Raw genomic sequence first — 11,247 nt, forward strand, 5'->3', positions numbered from 1 at the left:
AACCTACTTAATCCTCTCCCCATCAAAAAGGAAGCCTTCTGGGCACTGTTACAAGCTGCTCCTAGAACAACTTGCACCACAAACTGCGGTACATACATCTTCTTCCCACAGCACCCTCCCCTCTCTGGTTAGTGTCAGATTCACTCAGGTTAAAATACGTGGATCAGAACAGCCATTCAGTTCTGCTGAGGCGGGATCCCACTGCCGGGATGTCCCCCAGTCCCATTTCCTGCTTTTCCCAGCACGGGTGGTGAAGGGAACAGCAACTGACATCACCTACCCAGACTTCTGCAGGGCCTTCCATTCAGTCTCACATCACAGCGAGAAGCAGGAGAGCTCTCGTTGCACAAAGCTCGGGGCTGCAGAAATTAAGGCTGCCTCTAAGGTGGTGCTTCAAACAACATGTGTAATTGGACACGAGACATGAAAGACAGGGCTGCAAGCGCAACATCAGCGCTTCCTGCAGAGCACATCGCACAGCTGTAGGCACACTGCAGAAGACTCACACAGCACCTGAGAGGTAACAGCTCAGGAAGGAAAACCTTACCCTGTGAACACAGCCACAAGCTACTCTCTTCTTCGTGGCCTTCGTTCACACTGAGCATTTCCCTCAAGAGTGCTGCTCAAGGTGATGCTGTCTCCAGCTGTTGGCCACTTGCACTGCTGGACGCTGCACCCACAGCTCATTCTGCTTGAAGTAAAGCCTGCTGGCTTCACTCCAAAGCACAGGCACAGGCCACAGCCTGATCCACCTGCTTTGTCTGAAAAGCTTCTAAAGCTGCTCTCATTGGATCCCTTCTGCTGCTCGTTCTCTCTGGGCAGGAAGCTCTACTCTCACAGCAACAGCCAAGAGCTGGAAGGCTGGAAACGCCTCCAATCCCCACGGATGATTCTGTCTACAAACACAACAGCTGCCTGCTCTTCAGCAGGGGGATGCTCACCCAGCAAAGCGCTCACCCAGCAGATACCTTTTCCATACTCTCAGAGCTGTCATAACAGTGTGCAGCCCTTGGCACTGCATTTCCAATCAAGGTAAACATAGATCTAAGCTACTCCTTCTGTGTTAATACTTAGATTCCCAGTTGCAGTTGGAGCTCGAGAGCTCAACACAACAGATATGACACGAGGTGCAACTGGAAGACGTGTCTCCAAGCCAACAAAAGCCAACTCACCAACCAAGAGCCAGGTCTTGCTAATTCAACTGATCAGAGCATGTGGGAGGGGGCCGGACATCAGACCACAAGTGTCCATTTCCACTGCAGCTCCATCTAGAGAAGAGCACCAATCAGCAGGTGAGAATGAATTCATTCACAGGCTGCACAATGAGTCAGTTCTTTACACAAAAATACCCCACACTGATCCCCACAAAAAAGGGAACGGCAGGAGCTAATACGGACCAAAGAGGTTCTTGTTCCTACGCCTCATCCTCTCACCCCAAGTCCTGGGTGATGCCCACAGGCTTCAAGTCAGGTCTCAAATCCATTGGACTCCTGTCTCTGGATTTGCCCTGGTCTGGCCCAAGCCCCGGTCCTACCATAGGATTGTAGAATTACTCAGGTTGGAAAAGACCTTGAAGATGATCAAGTCCAACCGCAGCCTAACCAGTACCCTAACTCTAAAAGCCCTACACTAAATCATATCCCTGAGTACCACATCCAAATGGCTCTTAAATACAACCAGGGATGGCGATTCAACCACCTCCCTTGGGAGCCTATTCCAGTCACCAATGCCGAGTACAGAGGCAGGATGACTTCCCTAGTCCTGCTCACCACACCATTCCTGATACAAGCCAGGATTCCATTGGCCCTCTTGGCCACCTGGGCACACTGCTGGCTCATATTCAGCCGAGTGTCCATCAGCACACCAAGGTCTCTTTTCTTCTGGGAGCTTTCCAGCCACACCTCCCCAAGCCTGTAGGGTTGCCTGGGGTTGTTGTGACCAAAATGCAGGACCCGACACTTGGCCCTCATGAAACTCATGCCGTTAGCATGAGTTAACCAGATAGACCCTGGGATGCAGACTGCTCTCCAAAGCCCAACTGGACACCAGCACACAAGAAGTTGATCAGATCCATCCCCAAGCAAGCACCAAGCCTCCCCAGGAAACTCTTTGCCATCAGCTCCGTCATCGCCTTTCCTTTCCTCCACACCTCAATCCCAAAGTAGTTCCCACATCTGCCAGCACGTGTTACCTCCCACCTTCTCATCGCACAGTGCTTCAACAGCACCAAATTTGCTTCTGGGGCCCTCCTTCACCTCACTGTGCTAACACTCAACTGTCATTATGATTAAACCACATTCTTTCTTTCCTCCTCAAAATAAAATGATTCTCAGACTAGAGGAATAGAAGGCTGAATCTGAGACACCCCCAGTCTGCAAAATAATCTGCTGCTTGGAAGCAAAGCGCTGTGCCAAGGAGTGCAGCTGCAAGCCGCAGGAGAAAAGTCACCATGCTGCCCTTCTCCTTTAGAACAGAAGGAAACACCACAGAAAGACAGAGCAGGCTTCACAAGCTCAAAATCCAGCACATCAAGCTGGCAAGAGATGATTCTGAACTGCCCTCGTTTACACTCATCTCCACAGTGGGGTCCGTCGTGGAGAGCTGAGAAGGAACTTACTGGCAGAGGCAGGGCCCTTCCCTGCAGCACTCCTTCTGTTAGTTCAGATTTAACTTACACAGAAATCCTAGCAGACGTTCTCACTGAGAACTGCACCTAAAATTCTTCCTTCCAGAGGAAAACAGGCCCAACACGCGGTTGTATACAATGCTTTCATCAAAACGAAGCAGAGATGGCACAGCAGGACAGACCTACTCAGAGTGCATGTTAGAAGCCATTCAAGAACCTAGTCGTTCTTGCTGCAGGTCCCCCGACTTCTGTTAAAAGCTGAACTGTCTCCAGAGCACCTGTTTCCATCAGCTGCCACCATCTAAAACAGCCAGCCTTCCTGCGGTCACCTGGCCCAAACATCCCTTTTGCTCTACGCTTGATTCCTGCAAGAGATCACAGTAAGGGATCACAGTGCTGGCACAGCTGAAACATAAAGGGTGTGCGAGTTCCCTGTTAGCACTCAGTGTGAACAAATCTACCAATGAGCAACACCGTGAATCCTCACTCACCTCAGCAGAGGTCAGCCCGCACCCCAGCCTTCCGCCTATCCACGTGCACATGCACACATGTGCAATGCTCTGCCCCTTCTACACACCCTCATGCACGCAACGCATCTTGTACCCTCCTTAGCATTCACAAACGTGCAAAACATCCCTGGGAACACATATGTGCCAACAAATACCACAAAACATCCCTTTGTCTCCACCTGTGTGCAACCCAACTCCTCACACACCCCTGTGCAAACACACAATTGTGCCACCGCATCCACGCACTATCCGTGTGCTCACACACACTCATGCAACCACATCCCTTGGTGCAGCCCTGTGCGCACACACACAGCCACATGTGCAGCCCCTTCCTTTCACTCCCAAAGTGCACACACACACCGGTACCACAATGTCCTTGCGCAGCTCCAACACTCTGCACACCCCTGTGCACGCACATATACGTGCAGGCTCGTCCTTACACACATACCCACTGACCTACACACACCTGAGCAACCCCACTGATTTGTACACTCATGGACACAAATGTGTGTGCAACACCATTGGTGCACAAATACACACAAACACACAAACTCATGGAACCCCACTGCTTTGTGCAATGCTGTGCACACTCACGTGTGTCATGCACTGATTTCCCAGCCAGTCCTCGTGGGGCCTCTTACTTAGGACGGGAGTGCAGGGGAGCAGCCAGAAGCTGTCTGCATTCCCTGCTGTCTGCTGGGCAGTTTTTCTGGAGATGCTTGGGTTGCTTTGCTTTTCCTTGGGAGGTGGGAATGAGCTTTGGGTTGGAGGCACATCCCGTGCCAGAGCATCCCAATGGCATGCGTGGGATCAGCAGGTCTGTCAGAGAAGTGGGTGAGGTTGCACACCAAGCTGCAGCAGAGGAAGGGGAGGAGGTTCCAGCACAGCTCTGCACCATTCTCTGCCACACTGGGCAGCTTGTTCCTGGCTCAGCAGTGCCATCAGACAAGAAGCAGGGAAGGAAATCAAGGATGGTGGGTACCATCAAACGCTGTCGGTGCATGCCTTCGTAAGAAAAACAGACCCAGAGCTTGTGGGTTGTTTCTGCTTTGGTAGCATTCATGTGCTGTAGCTGAGCAAAAGGTTGTGCTGCTTGAATCTTCTTCTGCAAGAGCCGCCTACCAGTAAATGTCTGCAGAGATAGAGGATGTGACAGAAAGCATTTGTCTCCACGACAGTGTAGTTACACTTGGTCGAGAGAGTGAGAGAGGCAGGCAGCACTGCCTGATGTTGGTCAGGGTGAGCTCCTCCTGCCGCAGCGCGATGATGGCAGGGCTGGAGATGATCTGCAGGGACAGCTCACAGGTGGGAGCCAGGAATGGACACGGTGGGAGGACAGAGGTGTCAGGGAGCAGCCACGGCGTTGAAGAGCATCCAAAAAGCAATAAAAAAAAGCACTGAAAAGCATCACAAAGCCACAGCCAGGAGGCTTGCAGTTTTCATGAGCAGTATCCAGGATGCTAGAGACTATTTGCTGCCATAAAAAATGGTAGCAGAGCTCTCACTGCAGGCATCCCAAAGTCAGGCAAAATGTGAACACATCCAGAGCTCTGCTGCACGCACCCCACAGCCAGAGCGTTGCAAGCTGAGCTGCCTTGCTGTTTCTTGCACTCTTCCCAGTCCCTGTGAATGAAGACTTGGAATGCAGCCAAAGTGTTGATTGAGCACGAGCGTGCCTTTATTCAATGGGACAAAGGAGGGCGTGAGAGGTCCAGGCTTTAAGATGGGACTCATCCTCTGTTGTTAAGGAGGGAGTGGCTCAGAGCTCCTGCTGTTACTTGGAGCCTGGGCCTGGTGGCCTGATTCTATGCCCCCCTCCAAGGGGCTCGTCATCTCCTCTGTGTCGCTGACCTGAGCCTGCATGGTGCTGCTGCTGTCGGGGCATTCAGGCTGTGCTTGGGCTGGGCTGCACTGCAGAAGCACTGGGTCCAGGCTGGTGCCTGTGGTGTCTGGCAGGCTCAGGTCAGCAGCTTCAGCAGGGATGGGATGAATGAGGGCTTGAACTTCGATGACGTTCTTCTCTTGATCACTGCTGTCATATGGAAGGCTTTCACTGGAACTGCAGCATCCTGTGCTTCCCATGAGTTCTCCATTGATGGAAGCGCAGGATGCATCATCGTCACATGCCCTGAGTCTTCGGGGTACATGAGGGCTGGAGTCACCTAGGAAGGAGTAGATGCACAGCGGTTAGTGTCGAACGTTCGCAAGATGAATCATGGAAGAGGTTCTTGACATTTGGCTATGTATGGGTGGTGGGCAGAAGCAAATAGGCTTCTAACAACAGTGTCACTGTCTTGAAAGTGATCCTCGTGCAGGATCCTCCTCGTGAAGGAGGTACAAGCCCACTGAAAGCATGAATTCTAGCTATGTTGCTCACAAGCAGTGTTTTGAAAGCTGGATTTGCACTCTTACCTGCCAGGACCACGACTTCTGCTTCTGATGGCTCCCTGGCACTGCGCTGCAGTTGGTGTTCGGCCACAGGTGATGGTCTTTGCAGGCAGAGGCAGGAACACCAACTGCCGCAGCGCGATGACTCCATCCTCTTTCTGGGAGAACTTGCTCTGGAGAGAGAAAACAGAGCATGCTGTCAGTCGTGGTGTAGGGTGAAGGAAGAGCTGCTCCGAGCCCTTGACAACAGTTGCCCGTTCCTGGCACTGCCTGCTTTCTGCTGAAACACAGCTTAGAAACGCGCTCTGTTTCAAACAGCAGAGGACGCTTCCATTCCTACAGCTCCGCCCTCAAGTCCTGCTGGCTACATTTCTCTCAACCATGTCAAGCAAGATGTGGAGCATGTGAGCAAAGGCTCCACAGCAGGACAGGACAGGAGCTGGCAGGCTCATATATATATATAATGGACAAAAATTAAACCAATAAAACCCAACCGACCAATGATGATAGGGGCTGGAAAGGGAAGTCCTCTTTACCTTTTAGATGGAAAATCAATTACTGTGTGGAAGTTCCCCTGTACAACTGCGGGGGCTTCCTCCTCTTCTATCTCGCTGCTCTGTGTCACAGTGGGAGAGCTGCTCTGGCCGTTTCTCTCAGCCTGTGCCTCCTGCACGGTGAGCAGCTTCGTGGCAGGAGGAGACACCCACACAGACTTTAGCCCGGCCAGAGAACTGTGCCCTGCAAGGGAAAACCACAGGTAAGAGGGAGGATCAGACAGCAGCAGCACAGCCATCCCAGTTCTGCATTTCTCTCAGACTTGCTTATCCGAGACACTGGAAGACGAGGAGCTCAAACTAACCATGTGCTTAGAGGTATGCTCGTGGCAAAGGACACAGCCACAATTAAGAGCAGCTCAATGTATCAAAATAGGCAAACGAAAACCCTATTAAAACTAGTGGGCAGGGAACTCAGAAAGGTTCGCTGCCACACTTCAATCATGCATCACCTGCTGGCAAAACATCTTAACAGCAGTGACAGTTTTCTCCATGTAAGGTTTGGGTTTGGACACACTAAGGACATAGCAACAGGGTGCCATATTCTAATCTAAGCCCAGAAGCCTGTTGTCTCCTCGACAGTTAGAGCATTTTCAGAGGTCTTAGAGAAGGCCTGGATTGGATCAAGATGTCAGATCAAGATCAAGCTAATGGAGGAAGATGCTCACCCTCTCCCACGGCTGGTGTGGATTTGGAGCAGAAGATGACGTCTGTGTGGCTTATGATGAACTCAACAACAGCCGACTGCGTCTGCAGCTCCATACAGGCAACTTCTCCGCTGGCGCAGGCTGACTGGCTCTGCTGGGATCTGAAGAAAAGGCAGATCTTACAAGTCATTTCCCCAAGATCATTTCCCCAAGTATGAATTTTTGCAGAGAAAAACTGTCAAACTGGGCTCTGGAGACTTCCGCAGTGGGCCATCAGCAATGCCACTGACAAAATTCTCAAGGAAGTTCAAGGACACAATAGACCCATCTAAACATGAGAGCAGAAACTGTCATCTAGAAATTGTGCCCCTGGGGTTGGGAGAGAGCAGAAGTAAGCATGGCGTTGAAACGGAAAAAGAAGTTTACCTTAAAAGGTTTGGAGCCCACACTATCGCTAAATTCTTAGCGTCCATGTTGGTGACGGAGCTGTTCCTGGCTAGAGACGCCAAGTGTCTCATCAGGTATTCCAGCGTCCTGGAAAACAAGAGAGGCAGATGTTCAGCACCAAAAAGCAAGCGGTGCTGCAGTGCACAAAACAAACCTCACTTCATGCTAGTGGTTGTCATTGCTACTGTCCCTGAATATGAAGTAGATAAAACGTTTCCAATGGCACCACGCTGCAGTACCAAGCCCTGCAAAGCACAGCCGCAGCCATTGGCTGCACCAATCGTACCCCCGTGCCAAGGAACTGACCCAATCCATTGACCCAATGCAGCCTTCAGCCGCTTCAGCGTGCACAGGCATGATGTTGCAGGTGTGAGGCAACACCTGGAATCGCATCATTGCCCTCTGAAAGGCAGCAGGGCTGAGCTCAGCAGACCGAGCGCAGCACTGACCTGTAGTGAGGAGCGGGCAGCTGCTGGATGGCTTCCTGCATTCTGTGCATCCGCTCCTCCTCTGTGGCAGCACAAACAGCGTCCTGGAAAAAGGCAGGAAGGGATTCAGACACCAGTCAGGCTGGAGAGCTGCCACAGGTTTGGGAACCATGGGGACAGCGCGCTGGTGGTCAGCACCGAGGCAGACTCGATGCCTTCCAAGAGGCATCAGGGGAACACAGTGGCACACAGCCTGTGTCATTGAGGTCAAGCAGTGCAAGCTCTGGGGGCTTTACTGCCTGATTGCACAGCACAGCTCCTCGCAGCAGGCATTCCTCTCCAAGTCCACTTTGCTATTAACCCCATTCTACCAATAGCTGGGGAACAGCAAAGGAAAGGGAATTCTCACAAGCATTGTGAATAGCTTAAATAAGCACCTCCTGGCACCACCACAAGTGGCATCAGTGAGAGGCAGGATGTGGCAAAGGCATGCCTCATGGGGCTAACAGAAAGAAGACCTCAGAACTGGGGCACTGCTGCAACCACCAGCCAGGACGCCCAGGGAACAGGTATGTGTCATTTCCAAGACATTGCCCTGAGCTTACCGAGAACTTGTCATACAGTTGGTCGGTCAGGAGAGGGTTCGGGAGCTCCCTGAAGTACAACTTGCACAGGGAGCTCACGCTGTGAAGTTCTCGGACGCTTAGCTCGGGAACCTGCTCCGTATCGAATTCATGGCTGCAGAGAAGGACACAGAATTGGGCAGAGGGCTTTGAGAAAGAGGAAAACAAGTCCAAAGACACACATACAGTCAAGAAAAGGAAGAGGTTCCTCTGAACGCCTGCAGCATGGCACGGGCCCCTACTGACAGCTGTGTCAGTTGCAGCACTCTTACCGTAGTTGCTGGATCCTGGATGCCACGCCGGACAGGCGGTATATCCCCCGCACCACACCATGTTCCTCAATGAATTGAGCGCAGCTCAGGAGGACCTGGGGGACTACAGAACAAGAGCCAGCGGTTAGCTCAGCTTCTTACTTAAGTCCTGGTTCAGGCCGTGCTCTTCTCACATCCCATCCTCTAAGCCCAGCCGGGCTACCGCTTGCTTCCTCCTTACAGGAGAAGGCTGGCAGAGACAGCTGTGAGGATAGTGCACAGAGACGCGTTCTTGGCTTTCCAGAAATGCCACGACCTATCAACAGCCTGGAGAAAGTAATTCTGGCAAAGCCACAGACACTGCAAGTCCCATCACAGCTCCCTGGGGAATGGAAGAATCCAATCTCACATCCAGAAGAGCTAGGGAAAGGATGCAGGATGCTCTCTGTGGCTAGAAGCCTTCCTACGTTTTCAGGCTGAAACAATTTCTGGATATGATCTCCCTTTCAACTTTAGATGCCCAACGGAGAAAGATCTCAGGAATGGGTTGTTCCTTACCATCACGGCCAGAGCGGAGAAGGTGCTCCCCCAGGTCACAGCCAAACACCCCTTCCTTCGTTGGCTCCGGCTCCGTTGCTCTCCTGGGGCGGGCCTTCACCAAGGAACGAAGGAAGGTACTGAGCTTGCCCCGTTTCTTCAGCACTGCACAACAAAACAAAGAAACCAGTTCATTTCAGGCTTGGATCGGTTGGACGAGGCCGATCATAACACATTCGACCGAGCACGTAACAACAGGAAGAACATTCCGAACAAGGACACGCAAGAACGGTTTTCCCCATCCCTGCAACTGCCCAAGGCCAGGTCAGAAGGGGCCCCATACAGCCTGCTCTCATCTCCAGCTAAATGCACAGGCTGGCGACCCAGACTGAGGCAGGGGCCTTGGAGCCTGAGGATCCTTTAGGCCCCTTCCAATCCCAAGCCATTCAAGGAGGATTCTGTGACTTCCCCATGCCCAAGAATAAACACAGTGAGATTGGGCCAGATCTCTGCGTGTTCCGCTTAATGCAGTCCTCTTGCTAAGCTTGCTCATCTCGGGCATTAACAAAACCCCTGAAAGCCAAGCTGTGTCCCCATTTTATTAATCCGCATTGTCAAATGTAAAACACGTACCTGGCTTTGGCAAGGAATTGACAAGGGACTCGGGAACTTTTCCGCTGATGAGTTCCACGCACTCACCAGGGAAAAACCCGACCTGGAACAAGAACAAAAAGACAGGTGGGCATTAGCCCAAGCTCAGCACCAAAGGGAAGGTCCTCTGACACCGACACAGGGCAACTGCTTGCGTCTAGAAGCCGTCCTGTGCAGGCAGAGCAGCTCCAGTCTGAGATTCCTGACTCTACTCAAGTTGTGCTCTCTAGTCGGAAACGTGTGCCTACCTCAAAGCCACGCTTGCCTCTCCACCAGGGGCTCAGCTCCTTTGGTGGCATAGCAACTATGCACACCAAGTCTCCAACCTGCAAGAGATTGAAACATCAATCCCAGCTTCAGCACAGCTGGCAGGAAAGCACAGCTCAAATAACTGCCTGATTCTTTGCTGCAGAATATCCTCAAGCTTGACAGCAAGGGAGACATTTTGAAGGAGTCTTGAGAGTATTCGAAAGGCGTTCACACCCTATACTACTCTCCCGTGCATGACAACAAGGAACGCCTGGAACTGCTTACCTCCAGGGAGAGCTCATCCGGCCCCTGGGCGACGTGGCTCTTAATAACATGGGCTGCCGCAATCGCCGGAACGTTAAGAGATGACACCGCACGCTCCAGCTGTGGCTTCCGCATGTTATCAGCCTGCAAAACAGAGCACAAGCCTTGGTCAGGAGCTGAGGACAAACCAGGAGGATTTCAAGGTGAGGAGCACATCTGCAGAGAAAGCTGCAGCAAATGCGCTCCATCCTTGTCGGGAGCACTTCAGAAGGAGCTGCACATCTCATCACAGTTGTTTCTCTTCCTGGCGTGCATTGCCAGGCCATGCAAAGATGCATCTCTCTCTACCCAGACTAATCAGCAGTGGCACTGGTGCAGACAGGTGGCCAGGCCCTTTTTGGCCCATTCTTTCCTGCAGGAGAGTACATGTGCAGCTCCCTCTGCTGGCTCAACACAGGGAACAAAGACCAGCCAGGGCTTCATACTGTACCTCCGTCGCCGCCACCTCAGGCTCGCGGCTGATCCCACTGCACGCGACACCCATCACAGCAAGTGTGAAGAGCTGGAACAGAGCAGAAACACTTCTGTTTTCTCTGTTCACACAGCACAGTATGGGGACACTTCTTCAGAACTACCCTCGCATGCCCTGCGGCAAAACCATGAAGGGGGACAAAACATGGCACGTACCTGGCAGTGAGATCACCTCAAGCTACCTGCAGCAGTTCCTTGTCGCTTTGCTCAGATGTAATGAGAGCAAAAGCTGCACCGAGGCAGTGGGCGGATGGTGAAGAGAGGAGAGAGAAAGAGCAGGTCAGCGAGCAGGGCTAAGACAGCCATGGAATAACGCACACAGCACAACCGTCCCATCCCCTTGCTGCAAGACATGCTGAGTCTCAGGCTACGTGATGCCTGTCCTCCCAGCAACTTTACGATGCTTCCACAACTAAGTAAAGACGACGACGGAAGAAGCACCGAACGGGTGCCACCTTTACGGATACCCCCTTTGGAACGTGTGTACCGGGGGAAAATTACGTCTGATGGTCAAGAGTAAGCAATACGGTGCTGTGAGCTCC

At 52.2% G+C, this 11,247-nt stretch overlaps 2 protein-coding genes and 1 long non-coding RNA gene across 3 annotated transcripts; all 3 read right to left on the reverse strand.

Annotated features, from left to right (window-relative positions):
* Nucleotides 1–2,890: 2,890 nt before the first annotated feature.
* LOC146762956 (uncharacterized) lies at nt 2,891–3,809 on the reverse strand. The gene is made up of 2 exons (XR_014932341.1): nt 3,730–3,809; nt 2,891–2,991 (listed from the first exon to the last, which is right to left on the reverse strand). It is a non-coding gene; the product is annotated as an uncharacterized LOC146762956 (long non-coding RNA).
* A 980-nt stretch (nt 3,810–4,789) lies between these two features.
* LOC146762957 (rho GTPase-activating protein 32-like) lies at nt 4,790–6,316 on the reverse strand. Its single transcript, XM_085543914.1, has 3 exons — nt 6,060–6,316; nt 5,548–5,696; nt 4,790–5,297 (listed from the first exon to the last, which is right to left on the reverse strand). Exons 1-3 carry the CDS (start codon nt 6,314–6,316, stop codon nt 4,879–4,881), a joined length of 825 nt encoding a protein of 274 aa, XP_085400040.1. The 3' UTR covers nt 4,790–4,878.
* A 758-nt stretch (nt 6,317–7,074) lies between these two features.
* Nucleotides 7,075–9,737, reverse strand: LOC146762958 (rho GTPase-activating protein 32-like; the record flags this gene model as incomplete). Its single annotated transcript, XM_085543985.1, has 7 exons — nt 7,075–7,093; nt 7,151–7,258; nt 7,621–7,703; nt 8,205–8,337; nt 8,495–8,597; nt 9,032–9,175; nt 9,644–9,737. Coding segments are annotated over 7 exons (684 nt in total), but the record flags the coding sequence as incomplete, so codon positions are not given.
* Nucleotides 9,738–11,247: the final 1,510 nt, after the last annotated feature.

The sequence above is a fragment of the Coturnix japonica genome, chromosome 1 (assembly GCF_054131305.1).
Source record: "Coturnix japonica strain WE chromosome 1, WE-NBRP24, whole genome shotgun sequence".
Classification (NCBI taxonomy): Eukaryota; Metazoa; Chordata; class Aves; order Galliformes; family Phasianidae; genus Coturnix; species Coturnix japonica.